General features: G+C 60.0%; 1 protein-coding gene across 1 annotated transcript; it reads right to left on the bottom strand.

Moving 5' to 3' along the window:
• Positions 1–1,199: 1,199 nt before the first annotated feature.
• On the bottom strand, positions 1,200–20,459 carry fbxl5 (F-box and leucine-rich repeat protein 5). The gene is made up of 7 exons (XM_072487904.1): positions 20,304–20,459; positions 14,877–15,113; positions 13,119–13,217; positions 6,675–6,864; positions 4,060–4,242; positions 3,016–3,139; positions 1,200–1,276 (listed from the first exon to the last, which is right to left on the bottom strand). The coding sequence occupies exons 1-6, from the start codon at positions 20,385–20,387 to the stop codon at positions 3,081–3,083; spliced, it is 852 nt and encodes a 283-aa protein (XP_072344005.1). The 5' UTR covers positions 20,388–20,459; the 3' UTR covers positions 1,200–1,276; positions 3,016–3,080.
• Between the last annotated feature and the right edge of the window lie 1,831 nt (positions 20,460–22,290).

The following is a 22,290-nucleotide window of genomic DNA, read 5'->3' on the forward strand; positions in this document are numbered from 1 at the left end:
AGAGCCGGCCAGACCCTGTCCACAAAGGCCACGGGTGTCAGAGCCTCGAGCCGGCCAGACCCTGTCCACAAAGGCCCCGGTGTCAGAGCCTCGAACCTGCCAGACCCTGTCCACAAAGGCCCCGGTGTCAGAGCCTCGAGCCGGCCAGACCCTGTCCACAATGGCCCCCGTGTCAGAGCCTCGAGCCGGCCAGGTCCTGTCCACAATGGCCACGGTGTCAGAGCCTCGAGCCGGCCAGGTCCTGTCCACAATGGCCCCCGTGTCAGAGCCTCGGCCGGCCAGGCCCTGTCCACAATGGCCACGGTGTCAGAGCCTCGAGCCGGCCAGGCCCTGTCCACAAAGCCACGGTGTCTGAGCCGGTCAGGCCCTGTCCACAATGGCCACAATGTCAGAGCCTCGAGCCGGCCAGGCGCTGTCCACAAAGCCACGGTGTCTGAGCCGGTCAGGCCCTGTCCACAATGGCCACGGTGTCAGAGCATCGAGCCGGCCAGACCCTGTCCTCAAAGGCCACGGTGTCTGAGCCTCGAGCCGGCCAGACCCTGTCCACAATGGCCACGGTGTCAGAGCCGGTCAGGCCCTGTCCACAATGGCCACGGTGTCAGAGCCTCGAGCCGGGGCCAGGCCCTGTCCACAATGGCCCCCGTGTCAGAGCCTCGGCCGGCCAGGCCCTGTCCACAATGGCCACGGTGTCAGAGCCTCGAGCCGGCCAGGCCCTGTCCACAAAGCCACGGTGTCTGAGCCGGTCAGGCCCTGTCCACAATGGCCACAATGTCAGAGCCTCGAGCCGGCCAGGCCCTGTCCACAAAGCCACGGTGTCTGAGCCGGTCAGGCCCTGTCCACAATGGCCACGGTGTCAGAGCATCGAGCCGGCCAGACCCTGTCCTCAAAGGCCACGGTGTCTGAGCCGGTCAGGCCCTGTCCACAAAGGCCACGGTGTCAGGCCTTCGAGTCGGCCTGGGCACAAATGGGTTTGCGGCCCTGCCACAACAGGATCGAGGAGAAAGAAACTGTATGGAAGCTGATGGTGGAGGAGCCGCGCTGGGGCCTGGACACAGGCCCGCCCCGTCGCCAGTCATATTCCCCAACCTCGAATCCACCCAACCTGCTGCATCCCCGACATTACCTACCATCTGGCTGGACAAGGTGCGGCTGTAGGCCAAGACCATGGTCTTGACTGCTGGTCCGACCTGCGGAAGGAGGGTAGTGCATCAACCCTGCAGGAGCTGTGCTTCCCTCTGTGTCTGGCTGAGCGTCGAGAGCCAGCGCCCACCTGCCTCTGTAAAACACACGTGAGAAAGGACAGGGTGGTCAGAGCTTTACTCTGTATCTAACCCCGTGCTGTACCTGTCCCGGGAGTGTTGATGGGGACAGTGTAGAGGGAGCTTTACTCTGTATCTAACCCCATGCTGTACCTGTCCTGGGAGTGTTTGATGGGGACAGTGTAGAGGGAGCTTTACTCTGTATCTAACCCCGTGCTGTACCTGTCCCTGGGAGTGTTTGATGGGACAGTGCAGAGGGAGCTTTACTCTGTATCTAACCCCGTGCTGTACCTGTCCCGGGAGTGTTTGATGGGGACAGTGTAGAGGGAGCTTTACTCTGTATCTAACCCGTGCTGTACCTGTCCTGGGAGTGTTTGATGGGGACAGTGTAGAGGGAGCTTTACTCTGTATCTAACCCCGTGCTGTACCTGTCCTGGGAGTGTTTGATTGGGACAGTGTAGAGGGAGCTTTACTCTGTATCTAACCCCGTGCTGTACCTGTCCTGGGAGAGTTTGATAGGGACAGTGTAGAGGGAGCTTTACTCTGTATCTAACCCCGTGCTGTACCTGTCCTGGGAGTGTTTGATAGGGACAGTGTAGAGGGAGCTTTACTCTGTATCTAACCCCGTGCTGTACCTGTCCTGGGAGTGTTTGATGGGGACAGTGTAGAGGGAGCTTTACTCTGTATCTAACTCCGTGCTGTTCCTGTCCTGGGAGTGTTTGTCCTGGGAGTGTTTGATAGGGACAGTGTAGAGGGAGCTTTACTCTGTATCTAACCCCGTGCTGTTCCTGTCCTGGGAGTGTTTGATGGAGACAGTGTAGAGGGAGCTTTACTCTGTATCTAACCCCGTGCTGTACCTGTCCTGGGAGAGTTTGATTGGGACAGTGTAGAGGGAGCTTTACTCTGTATCTAACCACGTGCTGTACCTGTCCTGGGAGTGTTTGATGGGGACAGTGTAGAGGGAGCTTTACTCTGTATCTAACCCCGTGCTGTTCCTGTCCTGGGAGTGTTTGATTGGGACAGTGTAGAGGGAGCTTTACTCTGTATCTAACCCCGTGCTGTACCTGTCCTGGGAGTGTTTGATGGGGACAGTGTAGAGGGAGCTTTACTCTGTATCTAACCCCGTGCTGTTCCTGTCCTGGGAGTGTTTGATTGGGACAGTGTAGAGGGAGCTTTACTCTGTATCTAACCCCGTGCTGTACCTGTCCTGGGAGTGTTTGATGGGGACAGTGTAGAGGGAGCTTTACTCTGTATCTAACCCCGTGCTGTACCTGTCCTGGGAGTGTTTGATGGGGACAGTGTAGAGGGAGCTTTACTCTGTATCTAACCCGTGCTGTACCTGTCCTGGGAGTGTTTGATGGGGACAGTGTAGAGGGAGCTTCACTCTGTATCTAACCCCGTGCTGTACCTGTCCTGGGAGTGTTTGATGGGGACAGTGTAGAGGGAGCTTTACTCTGTATCTAACCCCGTGCTGTACCTGTCCTGGGAGTGTTTGATGGGGACAGTGTAGAGGGAAGCTTTACTCTGTATCTAACCCCGTGCTGTACCTGTCCTGGGAGTGTTTGATGGGGACAGTGTAGAGGGAGCTTTACTCTGTATCTAACCCCGTGCTGTACCTGTCCTGGAGCGTTTGATGGGGCAGTGAGCTTTACTCTGATCTAACCCCGTGCTGTACGAGGGAGCTTTACTCTGTATCTAACCCGTGCTGTACCTGTCTGGAGTGTTGATGAGAGGTTGGGAGGGATCTCTTACTCACCAGATTCATCAATGTCTGCATCCTCATCCCATTGGCGGGAGAAATCCTCCTGGTCTTGCTGATCCTCAGAGAGGTAATCTGCCCCCAGGCCTGACATTGGGAGGGGGTCCATTGTACCAGTTGCCTAGCGAGAGAGAGCAGAGTGATATGGCAGGTGCGATTGACGACTGACCCCTGACCAATTTCATCAGGTGCTGAAGGAGCTGACCCACAATGGCAGACAAGGTCAATTGCCTTGTGATGCCGGTCGGGCACTCCGTGCAGGTTGGCAGAACATACAACCACGGACTGCACTGCAGGCTCCACATCATGCGACAGTGCGGTGCTCCCTCAGCACTGACCCTCCGACAGTTAGCGCTCCCTCAGCACTGACCCTCCGACAGTTAGTGCTCCCTCAGCACTGACCCTCCGACAGTGCGGCGCTCCCTCAGCACTGACCCTCCGACAGTGCGGCGCTCCCTCAGCACTGACTCTCCAACAGTGCGGTGCTCCCTCAGCACTGACCCTCCGACCGTGCGGCACTCCCTCAGCACTGACCCTCCGACAGGCGGTGCTCCCTCAGCACTGACCCTCCGACAGTGCGGCGCTCCCTCAGCACTGACCCCTCCAACAATGCGGCGCTCCCTCAGCACTGACCATCCGATAGTGCGGCGCTCCCTCAGCACTGACCCTCCGACAGTGCGGCGCTCCCTCAGCACTGACCCTCCGACAGTGCGGTGCTCTCTCAGCACTGACCCTCCGACAGTGCGGCGCTCCCTCAATACTGACCCTCCGACAGTGCGGTGCTCTCTCAGCACTGACCCTCCGACAGTGCGGCTCCCTCAGCACTGACCCTCCGACAGTGCGGCGCTCCCTCAGCACTGACCCTCCGACAGTGCGGTGCTCCCTCAGCACTGACCCTCCGACAGTGCGGAGCCCCCTCAGCACTGACCCTCCGACAGTGCGGCGCTCCCTCAGAAACACCCTCGCCCTCCCACTGACTGCCTTTGGCTTGGCCGCTTAGTGAATGAAGCTGCAAGTTGGCAAGTTTTTGCACAAACCCACCTCTCACCCAGCTGATGGGGTACAGATGTCTCCAGAGGGCACCGGTGCGTGCCAGCACGGACCACCGCGTGTTGACCTGGCCGGAACGACACAGCTGACGGGGGTTGAGGTAGCCGAGGATTTGCAGCAGCACCTCGGGCGGGAGCTGGGAGATGTGGGTGTTGTTGGCCACCACCTCCGACCCTAGAACGACGAGTGAGGGGGATACAGACAGACAGGAAAAACGGGACTCGATTAGGAAGCATTCTTCATCCACACAGGAGGCCCAACATTCGACGAAATGGCTGTCGTTCCTCTCGCTTTCACTGCCTCGGGAAGCCACCCGAGCAGCTCACACCCGACAAAGGAGTTTTTTCGTTTTAAACTCTGGCCACTCATGAAATGTGGGAAAGGCCAGTCGCGCACAGCAGGATCCCACAAAGTCACAAACAAACCAGATCATTGGGTCCTGTCTCAGTGATGGTGCTTGAGGAATACTTTTAATACTCATCCTGAGTTTCAAATCCATCCTCGATCCCTCCCTATCTCTGTAACCTCCTCCAGCCCCTACAACCCTCCCCATCTCTGTAACCTCCTCCAGCCCCTACAACCCTCCCTATCTCTGTAACCTCCTCCAGCCCCTACAACCCTCCCCATCTCTGTAACCTCCTCCAGCCCCTACAACCCTCCCTATCTCTGTAACCTCCAACATCCCCTACAACCCTCCCTATCTCTGTAACCTCCTCCAGCCCCTACAACCCTCCCTATCTCTGTAACCTCCTCCAGCCTCTACACCCCTCCCTATCTCTGTAACCTCCTCCAGCCCCTACAACCATCCCTATCTCTGTAACCTCCTCCAGCCCCTACAACCCTCCCTATCTCTGTAACCTCCTCTAGCCCCTACAACCCTCCCCATCTCTGTAACCTCCTCCAGCCCCTACAACCCTCCCTATCTCTGTAACCTCCTCCTGCCCCGACAACCCTCTCTATCTCTGTAACCTCCTCTAGCCCCTACAACCCTCCCCATCTCTGTAACCTCCTCCAGCCCCACAACCCTCCCTATCTCTGTAACCTCCTCCAGCCCCTACAACCCTCCCTATCTCTGTAACCTCCTCCAGCCCCTACAACCCTCCCTATCTCTGTAAACTCCTCCAGCCCCTATACCCCTCCCTATCTCTGTAACCTCCTCCAGCCCCTACAACCCTCCCCATCTCTGTAACCTGTTCCAGCCCCTGCAACCCTCCCCATCTCTGTAACCTCCTCAAGCCCCTACAACCCTCCCTATCTCTGTAACCACCTCCAGCCCCTACAGCCCCCCCTATCTCTGTAACCTCCTCCAGCCGACAACCCTCCCTATCTCTGTAACCTCCTCCAGCCCTACCAATCCTCCCTCTGGCTGTAACCTCCTCCAGCCCCTACAACCCTCCCCATCTTTGTAACCTCCTCCAGCCCCTACAACCCTCCCTAACTCTGTAACCTCCTCCAGCCCCTACAACCCTCCCTATCTCTGTAACCTCCTCCAGCACCTGCAACCCTCCCTATCTCTGTAGCCTCCTCCAGCCCCTACAACCCTCCCTATCTCTGTAACATCCTCCAGCCCCTGCAACCCTCCCCATCTCTGTAACCTCCTCCAGCCCCTACAACCCTCCCTATCTCTGTAACCTCCTCTAGCCCCTACACCCCTCCCTATCTCTGTAACCTCCTCCACCCCTACAATCCTCCCTGTCTGTAACCTCCTCTAGCCCCTACAACCCTCCCCATCTCTGTACCCTCCTCCAGCCCTCCAACCCTCCCCATCTCTATAACCTCCTCCAGCCCCTACAGCCGTCCCTATCTCTGTAACCTCCTACAACCCTCCCATCTCTGTAATCACCTCCACTCCCTAAAACCCTCCCTATCTCTGTAACCTCCTCCAGTCCCTACAACCCTCCCTATCTCTGTAACCTCCTCCAGCCTCTACAATCCTTCCTGTCTCTGTAACCTCCTCCAGCCCTCCCTATCTCTGTAACCTCCAGCACCTACAACCCTGCCTATTTCTTTTTTTTATATAAATTTAGAGTGCCCAATTCATTTTTTCCAAATAAGGAACAATGTAGCGTGGCCAATTCACCTACCCCTGCACATCTTTTGTGTTGTGGGGGCGAAACCCACGTAAACACGGGAAGAATGTGCAAACTCCCCACGGACAGTGACCCTGAGCCGGGATCGAACCTGGGACCATAAGACATAGGAGCAGAATTAGGCCACTCGGCCCATCGAGTCAGCTCCGCCATTGAATCATGGCTGATATTTTCTCATCCCCATTCTCCTGCCTTCCCCTCGCCACCGGTGATACAGCAGTACCTACCACTGCACCACCGTGCTGCCCTACCCACCCTATTTCTGTAACCTCCTCCAACCCTCCGAGATCACTGCTCTCCTCCAATACCGGCCTCTCAAGCTTCCCCCAATTCCCCTTAACCCCACCTAACCTGCACATCTTTGGACTGTGGGTGGAAACCGGAGCACCCGGAAGAAACCCACAGACACCCGAGGCTGAAGTTGAACCCAGGTTCCTGGCGCCGTGAGGCAGCAGTGCTAACCACTGTGCCACCATTGCAGAACAATCCTGTAGTTGTTGCTACTGGAGTCTGTACCTTTCGCCACCGTGTTGCTGCTGGAACGGTTCTTGTCTGGTTTCTGCAGCTCCTCTGCCTCACTCCAAAGCGGCACCTCTTTGGGCACGGTGTCGACATGGCTATGTGTGCAATGCTGTGCTATCACCTTCACCTTTATATCCTTCAGCTCCTCGTAGGTGAAATACTCCATCAGTAAGGGTTGAAAAACCTGCACAGGAGGGAGACAGATGGAAAGTGAGGGGGAGAGTGAGAGGGAGAGAGAGAAATGGAGGAAGAGCCAGAAAGAGAGCAAGGGATAGATAGAGGGGTGGGGAGTGATAGGAAAGTGGGAGGGGGAGGGGGAGGAAGGAGGGAGGGCGGAGGAGGGAGGGCGGAGGAGGGAGGGCGGAGGAGGGAGGGCGGAGGAGGGAGGGCGGAGGAGGGAGGGCGGAGGAGGAGGGCGGAGGAGGGAGGGCGGAGGAGGGAGGGCGGAGGAGGGAGGGCGGAGGAGGGAGGGCGGAGGAGGGAGGGCGGAGGAGGGAGGGCGGAGGAGGGAGGGCGGAGGAGGGAGGGCGGAGGAGGGGAGGGCGGAGGAGGGAGGGCGGAGGAGGGAGGGCGGAGGAGGGAGGGGGGAGGGGGAGGGGGAGGGGGGAGGGGGAGGGGGGGGAGGAGGGAGGGGGAGGAGGGAGGGGAAGGAGGGAGGAAGGGGGAGGAAGGGGGGAAGGGGGAGGAAGGGGGGGAAGGGGGAGGAAGGGGGGAGGGGAGGAAGGAGGGGAGGGGGGGATAGGGGGAGGGGAGGACGGAGGGGGGAGTGACGGGGACGGGGGGTAGGGAGGAGGGAGGGGGCGGGGAGTAGGGAGGGGGCGGGGGGTAGGGAGGAGGCGGGGGGGAGGGAGGAGGGAGGGGGGAGGGAGGAGGGAGGGGGGGAGGGAGGAGGGAGGGGGGGAGGGAGGAGGGAGGGAGGGGGGGAGGGAGGAGGGAGGGGGGAGGGAGGAGGGAGGGGGGGAGGGAGGAGGGGAGGGGGGACGGAGGGAGGAGGGGAGGGGAGAAGGGGGAGGGGCAGGGGAGAAGGGGGCAGGGGGAGAAGGGGGCAGGGGAGAAGGGGGCAGGGGAGAAGGGGGCAGGGGAGAAGGGGGCAGGGGAGAAGGGGGCAGGGGAGAAGGGGGCAGGGGAGAAGGGGGCAGGGGAGAAGGGGGCAGGGGAGAAGGGGGCAGGGGAGAAGGGGGCAGGGGGAGAAGGAGGGGCAGGGGAGAAGGGGGCAGGGAGAAGGGGGCAGGGGAGAAGGGGGCAGGGGAGAAGGGGGCAGGGGAGAAGGGGGCAGGGGAGAAGGGGGCAGGGGAGAAGGGGGCAGGGGAGAAGGGGGCAGGGGAGAAGGGGGCAGGGGAGAAGGGGGCAGGGGAGAAGGGGGCAGGGGAGAAGGGGGCAGGGGAGAAGGGGGCAGGGGAGAAGGGGGCAGGGGAGAAGGGGGCAGGGGAGAAGGGGGCAGGTGAGAAGGGGTGAAGGGGTGAAGGGGGAAGGGATGAAGGGGGGAGGGGTGAAGGGGGAAGGGGAAGGGGAGAAGGGGGAAGGGGGTGAAGGGGGAAGGGGGAAGGGGGAAGGGGGAGAAGGGGGAAGGGGGAGGGGAGAAGGGGAAGGGGAGGGGAGAAGGGGGAAGGGGGAAGGGGGAGGGAGAAGGGGGAGGGAGAAGGGGGGAGGGGGGAGGGAGAAGGGGGGGAGGGAGAAGGGGGAGGGGGAGGGGGGTAGGGGAGAGGGGGGGTAGGGGAGAGCAGGGGGAGAGGGGGGCAGGGGAGAGGTGGGGGTGGGGGAGAGGGGGGGGCGGGGGAGAGGGGGGGCGGGGGAGAGGGGGGGCAGGGGAGAGGGGGGGGCAGGGGAGAGGGGGGGGGCAGGGGAGAGGGGGGGCAGGGGAGAGGGGGGGGCAGGGGAGAGAGGGGGGGCAGGGGAGAGGGGGGGGCAGGGGAGAGGGGGGGGCAGGGGAGAGGGGGAGAGGGGGGGGCAGGGGAGAGGGGGCAGGGGAGAGAGGGGGCAGGGGAGAGGGGGGGCAGGGGAGAGGGGGGGCAGGGGAGAGGGGGGGCAGGGGAGAGGGGGGGCAGGGGAGAGGGGGGGCAGGGGAGAGGGGGGGCAGGGGAGAGGGGGGGCAGGGGAGAGGGGGGGCAGGGGAGAGGGGGGGCAGGGGAGAGGGGGGGCAGGGGAGAGGGGGGCAGGGGAGAGGGGGGGCAGGGGAGAGGGGGGGCAGGGGAGAGGGGGGGCAGGGGAGAGGGGGGGCAGGGGGAGAGGGGGGGCAGGGGAGAGGGGGGGCAGGGGAGAGGGGGGCAGGGGAGAGGGGGGCAGGGGAGAGGGGGGCAGGGGGGCAGGGGGGCAGGGGGGCAGGGGAGAGGGGGGCAGGGGAGAGGGGGGCAGGGGAGAGGGGGGCAGGGGAGAGGGGGGCAGGGGAGAGGGGGGCAGGGGAGAGGGGGGCAGGGGAGAGGGGGGCAGGGGAGAGGGGGGCAGGGGAGAGGGGGGCAGGGGAGAGGGGGGCAGGGGGAGAGGGGGGCAGGGGAGAGGGGGGCAGGGGAGAGGGGGGCAGGGGTGAGGGGGCAGGGGTGAGGGGGGCAGGGGGGGCAGGGGAGAGGGGGGGCAGGGGAGAAGGGGGGCAGGGGAGAAGGGGGGCAGGGGAGAAGGGGGGCAGGGGAGAAGGGGGGCAGGGGAGAAGGGGGGCAGGGAGAAGGGGGGCAGGGGAGAGGGGGGGCAGGGGTGGGGGGGCAGGGGAGAGGGGGGCAGGGGAGAGGGGGGGCAGGGGAGAGGGGGGGCAGGGGAGAGGGGGGCAGGGGAGAGGGGTGGCAGGGGAGAGGGGTGGCCAGGGGAGAGGGAGGAGGGAGGGGGGGAGGGAGGGAGGAGGGAGGGGGAGGGGGAGGGAGGGGGGAGGGGGGGAGGGGGGGGAGGGAGGAGGGAGGGGGGGAGGGGGGAGGGAGGGGGAGGAGGGAGGGGAGGGGAGAAGGGGAGGGCAGGGGAGAAGGGGGCAGGGGAGAAGGGGGCAGGGGAGAAGGGGGCAGGGGAGAAGGGGGCAGGGGAGAAGGGGCAGGGGAGAAGGGGCAGGGAGAAGGGGGCAGGAGAGAAGGGGGCAGGGGAGAAGGGGGCAGGGGAGAAGGGGGCAGGGGAGAAGGGGGCAGGGGAGAAGGGGGCAGGGGAGAAGGGGGCAGGGGAGAAGGGGGCAGGGGAGAAGGGGGCAGGGGAGAAGGGGGCAGGGGAGAAGGGGGCAGGGGAGAAGGGGGCAGGGGAGAAGGGGCAGGGAGAGGGGGCAGGGGAGAAGGGGGCAGGGGAGAAGGGGGCAGGGGAGAAGGGGGCAGGGGAGAAGGGGGCAGGGAGAAGGGGGCAGGGGAGAAGGGGGCAGGTGAGAAGGGGTGAAGGGGTGAAGGGGGAAGGGATGAAGGGGGGAGGGGTGAAGGGGGAAGGGGGAAGGGGAGAAGGGGGAAGGGGGTGAAGGGGGAAGGGGGAAGGGGGAGAAGGGGGAAGGGGGAGGGGAGAAGGGGGAAGGGGGAGGGGAGAAGGGGGAAGGGGGAAGGGGGAGGGAGAAGGGGGGAGGGGGGAGGGAGAAGGGGGGGAGGGAGAAGGGGGAGGGGGAGGGGGGTAGGGGAGAGGGGGGGTAGGGGAGAGCAGGGGAGAGGGGGGCAGGGGAGAGGTGGGGGTGGGGGAGAGGGGGGGGCGGGGGAGAGGGGGGGGCGGGGGAGAGGGGGGGCGGGGGAGAGGGGGGGCAGGGGAGAGGGGGGGCAGGGGAGAGGGGGGGGCAGGGGAGAGGGGGGGGCAGGGGAGAGGGGGGGCAGGGGAGAGGGGGGGCAGGGGAGAGGGGGGGCAGGGGAGAGGGGGGGGCAGGGGAGAGGGGGGGCAGGGGAGAGGGGGGGCAGGGGAGAGGGGGGGCAGGGGAGAGGGGGGGCAGGGGAGAGGGGGGGCAGGGGAGGGGGGGCAGGGGAGGGGGGGCAGGGGAGGGGGGCAGGGGAGAGGGGGTGCAGGGGAGAGGGGGGCAGGGGAGAGGGGGGCAGGGGGGCAGGGGGGCAGGGAGAGGGGGGCAGGGGAGAGGGGGGCAGGGGAGAGGGGGGCAGGGGAGAGGGGGGCAGGGGAGAGGGGGGCAGGGGAGAGGGGGGCAGGGGAGAGGGGGGCAGGGGAGAGGGGGGCAGGGGAGAGGGGGGCAGGGGAGAGGGGGGCAGGGGAGAGGGGGGCAGGGAGAGGGGGGCAGGGGAGAGGGGGGCAGGGGAGAGGGGGGCAGGGGGAGAGGGGGGCAGGGGAGAGGGGGGCAGGGGTGAGGGGGGCAGGGGTGAGGGGGGCAGGGGGGGGCAGGGGAGAGGGGGGGCAGGGGAGAAGGGGGGCAGGGGAGAAGGGGGGCAGGGGAGAAGGGGGGCAGGGGAGAAGGGGGGCAGGGGAGAAGGGGGGCAGGGGAGAAGGGGGGCAGGGGAGAAGGGGGGCAGGGGAGAGGGGGGGGCAGGGGTGGGGGGGGGCAGGGGAGAGGGGGGGCAGGGGAGAGGGGGGCAGGGGAGAGGGGTGGCCAGGGGGGAGGGGGGGCCAGGGGAGAGGGGGGGGGCAGGGGAGAGGGGGGGGCAGGGGAGAGGGGGGGGCAGGGGAGAGGGGGGGGCAGGGGAGAGGGGGGGGCCAGGGGAGAGGGGGGGGCAGGGAGAGGGGGGGGCAGGGGAGAGGGGGGGCAGGGGAGAGGGGGGGGCAGGGGAGAGGGGGGGGGCAGGGGAGAGGGGGGGCAGGGGAGAGGGGGGGGCAGGGGAGAGGGGGGGCAGGGGAGAGGGGGGGCAGGGGAGAGGGGGGGGCAGGGGAGAGGGGGGGGGCAGGGGAGGGGGGGGGCAGGGGAGAGGGGGGGGCAGGGGAGAGGGGGGGGCAGGGGAGAGGGGGGGGCAGGGGAGAGGGGGGGGCAGGGGAGAGGGGGGGCAGGGGAGAGGGGGGGCAGGGGAGAGGGGCGGCAGGGGAGAGGGGGGGCAGGGGAGGGGGGGCAGGGGAGGGGGGGCAGGGGAGGGGGGGCAGGGGAGAGGGGGGCAGGGGAGAAGGGGGGCAGGGGAGAGGGGAGGAGAGGGGAGAAGGGGAGGGGAGAAGGGGGGGAGGGGAGAAGTGGGGGGGAGGGGGAGAAAGGGGGGGAGGGGGAGAAAGGGGGGGAGGGGGAGAAAGGGGGGGAGGGGGAGAAAGGGGGGGAGGGGGAGAAGGGGGGGGGGAGAGCAGGATTCAAACCCTGGTCCTCAGTGCCGTAGTCCCAGTGCTAACCACTGTACCACCTCTGCTGTCGCAGAAATTCAACCAACACTGACAATGTTAATGTTAACAGAAATTCAAGATTATTTGACAATGTTAACAGTTCTCAAATTAAACAGGCATCCAATTCAGAACATTAACCCTGAAGTCAGTGTCTTTGTGTGATCATTGACTCTGTGCTGTGAGCTGTACTTGAACAGATGTACTTCCACACCCCCACCCCACCCCCAGACTGGGACAGATGGAATTCCCAAACCCACACCCGTCGCCCCAGAGCTGAGTTCAGAATGGGGTAACCATGAATCAGCTTTGGGACAATGGACCAAGGTGGGGAGATCCCCACAGGAGACACAGGAATGATCTGCGAGAGCTCGATCCTGTCTCAGGGAGTACTCTGGCTTTGCATTACTGACTGGGGGACTTGTGGAAACATTTCAGTCGCCAATCACTTGGTTTTGGGTGGAAGACGCAGGCCCGGAACAATAAAGATCATAGAATTTACAGTGCCATTCGGCCCATCGAGTCTGCACCGGCCCTTACAAAGAGCACTCTACTCAAGCCCACGTCTCTACCCTAGCCCTGTAACCCAGTAACCCCCATCTAACCTTTTTGGACACTAAGGGCAATTTAGTACAGCCAACCCACCTAACCTGCACATCTTTGAACTGAGAGAGGACACCGGAGCACCCGGAGGAAACCCATGCAGACACGGGGAGAACGTGCAGACTCCATTCACACAGTGACCCAGCGGGGAATGAACCTGGGAACCTGGAGCTGTGAAGCAACTGTGCTACCCACTATGCTACCGTGCTGCCCCAGATCACAGCTCCGCTGGATACTGTGCCGAAGGAGTAGCCACAGGAAATAAAGTTAAAGATAATTGTTTATAATTTAAACTCTTCAGGTGCTGACTAACCTGGTCGATCAGCTGCTGCAGAAACGGGAGTGGCTGCTAGAGGCTGTGTCGGTGGAGGTGACCGTAACAGTGACCCAGGGAGGCAGAAGGTTCACAGCCCCGGCCTCTACCTCAGCCTCATGTGGCCGCACCCTGCACTGCAGCTAGAATCCACCCGGGGGAAAATAGCTCAGGTGATCCTCGGGGTCAGGCCATTTTACATCATCCCGCGAGCCACCCGCCTCCCGCGACCCCCACTTTGAAAAACACTGGTGCGGCAGAGCTGCAGATGTGGGGTGAGCTGGGGGTGAGGGGCTGGGCCTTGCTGGTGGGTGGATGGGGTGGGATTAACCTCCTCCTCTGTGTCCTACCTCCTCCTCCTCTCTCATGTGCGGGATGAAGTCCTTGGTGAAGGCATCAAGTCGCTCCTTCAGCTGGCGGCTGTAGTTCAGCTGCTCAAATTCATCCTGCTGGAGAGAGAGAGAGAGAGTGAGCGCGGGAGAGAGAGAGACGGAGAGAGAATCAGCACGGGAGAGACGGAGAGAGAGAGAGAGAGAGACGGAGAGAGAGAGAGAGACGGAGAGGGAGAGAGTCAGTGTGGGAGTGAGAGAGAGAGAGAGTCAGCGCGGGAGAGAGAGAGGGAGAGAGAGAGAGACGGAGAGAGAGAGAGAGACGGAGAGAGAGAGAGAGACGGAGAGGGAGAGAGAGACGGAGAGAGAGAGAGAGTGTCAGCGCGGGAGAGAGAGTCAGCGCGGGAGAGAGAGTCAGCGCGGGAGAGAGAGTCAGCGCGGGAGAGAGAGTCAGCGCGGGAGAGAGAGTCAGCGCGGGAGAGAGAGTCAGCGCGGGAGAGAGAGAGACAGACAGAGAGGGAGAGAGAGAGTGGGAGAGAGAGAGTGGGAGAGAGAGAGAGAGACAGAGAGAGACAGAGAGAGACAGAGAGAGACAGAGAGAGACAGAGAGAGACAGGGAGAGACAGGGAGAGAGAGGGAGAGAGAGGGAGAGAGAGGGAGAGAGAGGGAGAGAGAGGGAGAGAGAGGGAGACAAGAGAGAGAGACAGAGAGTGTCAGCGCGGGAGAGAGAGAGCGAGAGTCAGCGCGGGAGAGCGAGAGAGACGGAGAGAGTGAGCACGGGCGAGAGAGAGACAGAGAGAGAGAGAGAGTGTCAGCGCGCCGAGAGAGAGAGAGATAGGGAGTCAGCGCAGCCGAGTGAGAGAGAGACAAAGAGCGTCAGCGCGGCCGAGAGAGAGACAGAGAGAGAGAGAGAGAGAGAGAGTCAGCGCGGCCGAGAGAGAGAGAGAGAGTCAGTGCGGGAGAGACAGAGCGGACGAGAGAGAGAGAGAGAGAGTCAGCACGGCCGAGAGAGAGAGTCAGCCAGAGTGGCCGAGAGTGAGAGAGAGAGAGACTCAGCGAGAGACAGAGCGGACGAGAGAGAGAGAGAGTCAGCGAGAGACAGAGCGGACGAGAGAGAGAGAGAGAGAGTCAGCACGGCCGAGAGAGAGAGTCAGCCAGCGCGGCCGAGAGTGAGAGAGAGTCAGTGAGAGAGAGAGTCAGCACGGCCCAGAGAGAGAGAGAGAGTCAGCCAGCGCGGCCGAGAGTGAGAGAGAGAGATTGCACGGCCCAGAGAGGAGACAGAGCCAGCCGTTAAATACCAGACAGGCGGTCAAGTGGTTAGCACTCCTAGAATTTATAGTGTAGGAGGCCATTCAGCCCATCGAGTCTGCACCGGCCCCTGGAAAGAGCACCCCACACCTCCACCCCATCCCCGTAACCCAGTAACCTCACCTAACCTTTTTGGACACTAAGGGCAATTTATCACGGCCAATCCACCTAACCTGCACATCTTTGGACTGTGGGAGGAAACCGGAGCACCCGGAGGAAACCCACGCACACACGGGGAGAACGTGCAGACTCCGCACAGACAGTGACCCAGCGGGGAATCGAACCTGGGACCCTGGTGCTGTGAAGAAACTGTGCTAAACACTATGCTACTGTGATGAATGAGGGGAGCGAGTGTCCAGCAGGCTGAGAAACCGGTGGAATTGGGTGAGAATTGGGGGGAAAGAAGAGGGGGCGAGAGAGACCCTCCCGGTCCCCCCCCCCCCCCCCTTGCCCCGGCCCCCACACTCTTACCTTGAAGTTCCTGAGGCCCTTCTCGAAGAGGCGGAGCATGTCGGTCAGCTTGTTGTCCGAGTGGACGTTGGAGACGGAGCTGTTACACACGGACAGTGCTCGGAGCCGGTGCTGCAGCTCGTCCATGATGTACTCATTCTCAATCTGCTCGTGCGACTTGAACTCAGTGAAGGTGGCATACAGAGAGGTCAGCAACGACTGGAAGTCCCGGCTGTTGGAGAAGTTGGTGTTCGACAGCTACAGGGTGCCAGAGGGAGAGAGAAAGAGTCCACAGTGATGAGGTTTGGTGAGGACTTCACGTTTGAGGTGGAGCTGCGTGCAAACCAGCTCTGCGATTGCAGACGGTAACCTGACACTGGCAGTGAGGGACCCGACCCGGGGGGAGGGGGGATTTGAAAGGCGCTCAAGGAACACACATCCTTAGACGGCCGCTCAGTCCATCGCCCCAGTGCTAGCTCCTTTCTGTTTCCCCGAATCTACCCTCTCGCCACCCTCCCATTCTTTTTTTTTTTTTAATCCTTTCGGCTCTCAAGGTGATCAAAGGCCGCACTTGACTCGGTAACCCTATGGCACGTCCATCCTTCCCCATTCTCCCTCTTTAGGGGCTTTTCACAGTAGAACATAGAACATTACAGCGCAGTACAGGCCCTTCGGCCCTCGATGTTGCGCCGACCTGTGAAACCACTCTAAAGCCCATCTACACTATTCCCTTATCGTCCATATGTCTATCCAATGACCATTTGAATGCCCTTAGTGTTGGCGAGTTCACTACTGTTGCAGGCAGGGCATTCCACGCCCTTACTACTCTGAGTAAAGAACCTACCTCTGACATCTGTCCTATATCTATCTCCCCCCAATTTAAATCTATGTCCCCTGTGCTAGACATCACCATCCGAGGAAAAAGGCTCTCACTGTCCACCCTATCCAATCCTCTGATCATCTTGTGTGCCTCAATTAAGTCACCTCTTAACCTTCTTCTCTCTAACGAAAACAGCCTCAAGTCCCTCAGCCTTCCCTCATAAGATCTTCCCTCCATACCAGGCAACATTCTGGTAAATCTCCTCTGCACCCTTTCCAATGCTTCCACATCCTTCCCATAATGCGGCGACCAGAATTGCACGTAATGCTCCAAATGCGGCCGCACCAGAGTTTTGTACAGCTGCAACATGACCTCATGGCTCCGAAACTCAATCCCTCTACCAATAAAAGCTAACACACCGTACGCCTTCTTAACAACCCTCTCAACCTGGGTGGCAACTTTCAGGGATCTATGTACATGGACACCGCGATCTCTCTGCTCATCCACACTACCAAGAATCTTACCATTAGCCCAGTACTCTGTCTTCCTGTTATTCCTTCCAAAATGAATCACCTCACACTTTTCTGCATTAAACTCCATTTGCCACCTCTCAGCCCAGCGCTGCAGCTTATCTATGTCCCTCTGTAACATCCTTCCGCACTGTCCACAACCCACCGACTTTAGTGTCATCTGCAAATTTACTCACCCATCCTTCTACGCCCTCCTCCAGGTCATTTATAAAAATGACAAACAGCAGTGGCCCCAAAACAGATCCTTGTGGTACACCACTAGTAACTGGACTCCAGTCTGAACATTTCCCATCAACCACCACCCTTTGTCTTCTTCCAGCGAGCCAATTTCTGATCCAAACTGCTAAATCACCCTGAATCCCATGCCTCCGTATTTTCTGCAGTAGCCTACCGTGGGGAACCTTATCAAACGCTTTACTGAAATCTATATACACCACATCAACTGCTTTACCCTCATCCACCTGTTTGGTCACCTCCTCAAAGAACTCAATAAGGTTTGTGAGGCACGACCTACCCTTCACAAAACCGTGTTGACTATCTCGAATCAAATTATTCCTTTCCAGATGATTATACATCCCATCTCTTATAAACCTTTCCAAGACTTTGCCCACAACAGAAGTAAGGCTCACTGGTCTATAGTTACCGGGGTTGTCTCCACTCCCCTTCTTGAACAAGGGGACAACATTTGCTATCCTCCAGTCTTCTGGCACTATTCCTGTAGACAAAGATGACTTAAAGATCAAAGCCAAAGGCTCAGCAATCTCCTCCCTAGCTTCCCAGAGAATCCTAGGATAAATCCCATCCAGCCCAGGGGACTTATCTATTTTCACACTTTCCAGAATTGTTAACACCTCCTCCTTATGAACCTCAAGCCTGTCTAGCCTCGTAGCCTGAATCTCAGTATTATCCTCGACAACATTGTATTTTTCCTGTGTGAATACTGACAAAAAATATTCATTTAGCACCTCTCCTATCTCCTCGGACTCCACGCACAACTTCCCACTACTGTCCTTGACTGGCCCTACTCTTACCCTAGTCATTCGTTTATTCCTGACATATCTATAGAAAGATTTAGTGTTATCCTTGATCCTACCTGCCAAAGACTTCTCATGTCCCCTCCTGGCGCTTCTTAGCTCTCTCTTTAGGTCCTTCCGAGCTAACTTGTAACTCTTGAGCGCCCTAACTGAACCTTCATGTCTCATCTTTACAGAAGCCTCTTTCTTCCTCTTGACAAGTGTTTTGACTGCTTTAGTAAACCACGGTTCCCTCGCTCGACCACTTGCTCCCTGCCTGACAGGTACATACTTATCAAGGACACGCAGTAGCTGTTCCTTAAACAAGCTCCACATTTAAAGGCAGCACGGTAGCATTGTGGATAGCACAATTGCTTCACAGCTCCAGGGTCCCAGGTTCGATTCCGGCTAGGGTCACTGTCTGTGTGGAGACTGCACATCCTCCCCGTGTCTGCGAGGGTTTCCTCCGGGTGCTCCGGTTTCCTCCCACAATCCAAAGATGGGCAGGTTAGGTGGATTGGCCATGATAAATTGCTCTTAGTGTCCAAAATTGCCCTTAGTGTTGGGTGGGGTTACTGGGTTATGGGGATAGGGTGGAGCTGTTGACCTTGGGTAGGGTGCTCTTTCCAAGAGCTGGTGCAGACTCGATGGGCCAAATGGCCTCCTTCTACACTGTAAATTCTATGAAATTTCCATTGTGCCCATCCCCTGCAGTTTTCCTCTCCATCCGCTGCATCCTAAGTCTTGCCTCGTCGCATCATAGTTGCCTTTCCCCCAGATATAACTCTTGCCCTGCGGTATATACCTATCCCTTTCCATTCACTAAAGTAAACGTAATCGAATTGTGGTCACTATCACCAAAGTGCTCACCTACCTCCAAATCCAACACCTGTCCTGGTTCATTACCCAGTACCAAATCCAATGTGGCCTCGCCTCTCATTGGCCTATCAACATACTGTGTCAGGAAACCCTCCTGCACACATTGGACAAAAACGGACCCATCTAAAGTACTCGGACTACAGCGTTTCCAGTCAATATTTGGAAAGTTAAAGTCCCCATAACAACTACCCTGTAGCTTTCGCTCCAACCAGAATCATCTTTGCAATCCTTTCCTCTACATCTCTGGAACTTTTCGCAGGTCTATAGAAAACCCCTAACAGGGTGACCTCTCCTTTCCTGTTTCTAACCTCTGCCCATACTACCTCAGTAGACGAGTCCTCATCAAACGTCCTTTCTGCCACCGTAATACTGTCCTTGACTAACAATGCCACCCCTCCCCCTCTTTTACCACATTCCCTGAGCTTACTGAAATATCTAAACCCCGGCACCTGCAACAACCATTCCTGTCCCTGCTCTATTCATGTCTCCGAAATGGCCACAACATCGAAGTCCCAGGTACCAACCCATGCCGCAAGTTCACCCACCTTATTCCGGATGCTCCTGGCATTGAAGAAGACACGCTTTAAACCACCTTCCTGCCTGCCGGTACACTCCTGCAACTTTGAAACCGTACTCATGACCTCACTAATCTCAACCTCCCGTATACTGGAGCTACAATTCAGGCTCCCAACCCCCTGCTGAACTAGTTTAAACCCTCCTGAAGAGCATTAGCAAATTCCCCCCCCTGGATATTGGTACCCCTCTGGTCCAGGTGTAGACATCCCGTTTGTAGAGGTCCCACCAACCCCAGAATGAGCCCCAATTATCCACAAATCTGAAACCCTCCCTCCTGCACCATCCCTGTAGCCATGTGTTGAACTCCTCTCTCTCCCTATTCCTCATCTCGCCAGCACGTGGCACGGGTAACAACCCAGAGATAATAACTCTGTTTGTCCTAGATCTAAGTTTCCACCCTAGCTCCCTGAATTCCTGCCTTACATCCCTATCCCTTTTCCTACCTATGTCATTAGTACCTATGTGGACCACGACTTGGGGCTGTTCCCCCTCCCCCTTAAGGATCCCGAAAACACGATCCGAGACATCACGGACCCTGGAAGGCAACACATCAACCGCGTGTCTCTCTCGTTCCCACAGAATCTCTTATCTATCCCCCTATGGAGTCTCCAATGACTAATGCTCTACTCCTCTTCCCCCTTCCCTTCTGAGCAACAGGGACAGACTCTGTGCCAGAGACCTGTACCCCATGGCTTACCCCTGGTAAGTCTCCCCCCCCCCCCAACAGTATCCAAAGTGGTATACTTGTTACTATTGTTACTAAGGGGAACGACCACAGGGGATCCCTGTACTGACTGCTTCCTCATAGCCCCTCTCATCACCCATCTATCTTTATTCTTCGGAGTAACTACATCCCTGAAGCTTCTATCTATGACCACCTCTGCCTCCCGAATGATCCGAAGTTCATCCAGCTCCAGTTCCCTAACGCGATTTCCGAGGAGCTGGAGATGGGTGCATTTCCCACAGATGAAATCAGCAGGGACACTGATGGCGTCCCTCACCTCAAACATTCTGCAGGAGGAACATTGCACCACCTTCCCCTCTTGATAAAAAAAAATGAGTGCCTGCGGCTCCCTGACTGGGAGGACCGATTGCAGTAACTTCATTGAAGCCTACTTGTGACAATAGGCGATTATTATTATTACCCCGCCCCAGAGTTGGGGAGTGGACATTGTGGCCATTTACCGCCAGTGCCCCTTGAGGAGGTGGTGCCGGACCACTGTTGGTTGTGTGTGTGGTGGGTTTGGGAGGGAGTTGACGCAGGGTGAGGGTGTGTGTGAGGGGCAGACGGTGGGTGCTGGCAGTCTGGTGCCTGGTTGGGGAGGAATGGAAATTGGTTGCCCCCAACTCCATTGACCAACCAACATGGCCGCCTTATCACCGCGCTGCCCGCTGGGAGATGTCCACTAACCCCCAGCGTGCAGTGCGCCACCCTCTTCCAGGCAGCGCATGCGCGCTCCGGTTCAACCAATCCAATCTGCGCACGCGCACTCTCCCACCTCCCCTCCCCCCTCCGATCTATCGAGCCCGTCTTAGGCCTCAGGCTCCGGTTTCGCGCGGAACCTCGAACCCCCTCCACCTGCCGCCTCCCGCCCGAGAGGTTCCTCGCTGCCCCACACCCGGTAACAACCTTCTCCGAGTAAAGGTTCACCAGCTTCTTCATGCGCCAGTGCGGCGCCGAGAAGACGTCCACCTCCTCCGGGAACGGCGCCATCTTTGCGCTGGAGTCGCCGGGGAGGAGCGACCGCAGCGCCGCCCGGCTGCCGGGAGGATTGTCTGCGGCTTCCTGACTGGGAGGACTGACTGCAGCGCCACCCGGCGGCCGGGAGGTGTGTGCCGCTCCCTGACTGGGAGGACCGTCTGCAGCGCCGCCGGGAGGAGTGACTGTGATGACCGTCTGCAGCGCCGCCCGGCGGACTGGAGGAATATCTGCGGCTCCCTAACTGGGAGGACTGACCGCAGCGCCACCCGGTGGCCCGGAAGAGTGTCTGCGGCCAGACATACACTGGAGGCTTCAAGGGGTTTATTGATGAAAGTCAAAGGTGGTTCAATAATGGGTCTTCAATTGGGCTGTGGGGCCCTGCTCCCAGGCAAACTCCCCATTGGCTGGGGACTGCACCCTTCCGCACGATTGGCCCAAGTCCCTTCGCACATTACCCCAAAACTGTGCACAGAAGTTACCCCACTCAAGCCCACACCTCCACCCTATCCCAGTCACCCCACCAAACCTTTTGGGCAATTTATCAAGGCCAATCCACCCAACCTGCACATCTTTGGACTGTGGGAGGAAACCGGAGCACCCGGAGGAAACCCACGCGCACACGGGGAGAAAGTGCAGACTCCGCACAGACAGTGACCCAGCGGGGAATCAAACCTGGGTCCCTGGCGCTGCGAGGCAGCAGTGCCGCCCAAGAGACGTGCTGTTAGGTAATTAGGACACTCTGAATTCTCCCTCTTGGCCATTCCCGGGAGTCAAGGGTGGCACCGTTCTACTAGTTCTTCAATGGCTTTGTCCATGCCTGGCCACCAGGTTTACCTGCGCACCAACATCATCCTTGTCTTCCCTGGGTGGGTGCCTTGAAAGAGTCTCCCCCCCCCCCGTGCCTGAGGTAGGACCACTGCCCGTGATCCCCCGGAGAATCACGCCGTCTTCACATGTCAACTCGTCCTGGCGAGTGAGGTGGCGCCTCAGCTGTTCGAACTTCTCATAATGCCAGCCACACTCTATACATGCGGGATTCTCCCGGCCTCCGCTCCGAAATCGCGCTCGGGGGGGGGGGGGGGGGGGGGGGCACCGGACCCACGATCGGGTCCGACGTCGTCCCACGATTCTCCGCAGACCGGACAATCGCGGCGCGGTTTGGGGGCCATTGAAAGAGGCCCCCGTGGCGATTCTCCGCGCGGTGACTGGCCGAGTTCCCGCCGGCATGATTCACTCATGGCTGCACCCGCCGGGCACTCGGAGGGGGAGGGGGATCCGTCACCGGGGCGGCGGGGGGGGCGGCGGGGGGGCCTCCAGGACTTTCTAGAAAAAGTCCACAGTGATTCGCGTCTGTTTTCTCCCGGGCGTGGGGACACAGCCCCATTATCAGAGAATCCCGCCCTAGATTCGTTTGACCTTTGAACGAATAAGGCCTTTCTGGGTCCAGTTACGGATGTGACCCGGGGCCACTGGCTGAGTGTCCAGGAAGCGTAAAGCTAGATTGAGCTTGTGGAACACCGGTGATGGAGGAACGCTCGGATAGGGAAGGGCGACTTAATGCATCCACGGGAGCAATTTGTGTCCAGCCCAGTGCTAACGTGAACAGTATGGTGACCTAACGAGCCTAGCTTTGAGCCTGAATGAAATTGGATATCCTGAATTAAAGAATTGGACACTTTAATTTAATTTAAACTACAGTCAGCTCCAGCAAATGGGCTGCTTGGAATTCAGACTTGGCCAAGTCCAAATATACCACAGGCCACCTGGGCATGTCCGGACCTGCCCTGTCAATCGCCCAGCAGGAGATCACCGCACCCCATTGATACGCACCGGTGTACTGTCCGCAACTTCTGCCGTTCCCTTATTTGGCAAGGGGGTACATGCAGGCCGCACTGTCAAAAATGGAGACTTGGGG

This window comes from Scyliorhinus torazame, chromosome 22, assembly GCF_047496885.1.
Source record: "Scyliorhinus torazame isolate Kashiwa2021f chromosome 22, sScyTor2.1, whole genome shotgun sequence".
Taxonomy (NCBI): Eukaryota; Metazoa; Chordata; class Chondrichthyes; order Carcharhiniformes; family Scyliorhinidae; genus Scyliorhinus; species Scyliorhinus torazame.

Bases quoted from the DNA above. Each gene is read 5' to 3' on its own strand.
- fbxl5 (XM_072487904.1), bottom strand. From the start codon at position 20,387: ATGGCGCCGTTCCCGGAGGAGGTGGACGTCTTCTCGGCGCCGCACTGG. The intron at 4,243-6,674 runs GTACAGACTCCA...TCGTCGTTCTAG, and splicing joins CAGCAACACGGTGGCGAAAG to GGTCGGAGGTGGTGGCCAAC. The intron at 3,140-4,059 runs GTGGGTTTGTGC...CTCTCTCGCTAG, and splicing joins CCCCATCAGCTGGGTGAGAG to GCAACTGGTACAATGGACCC.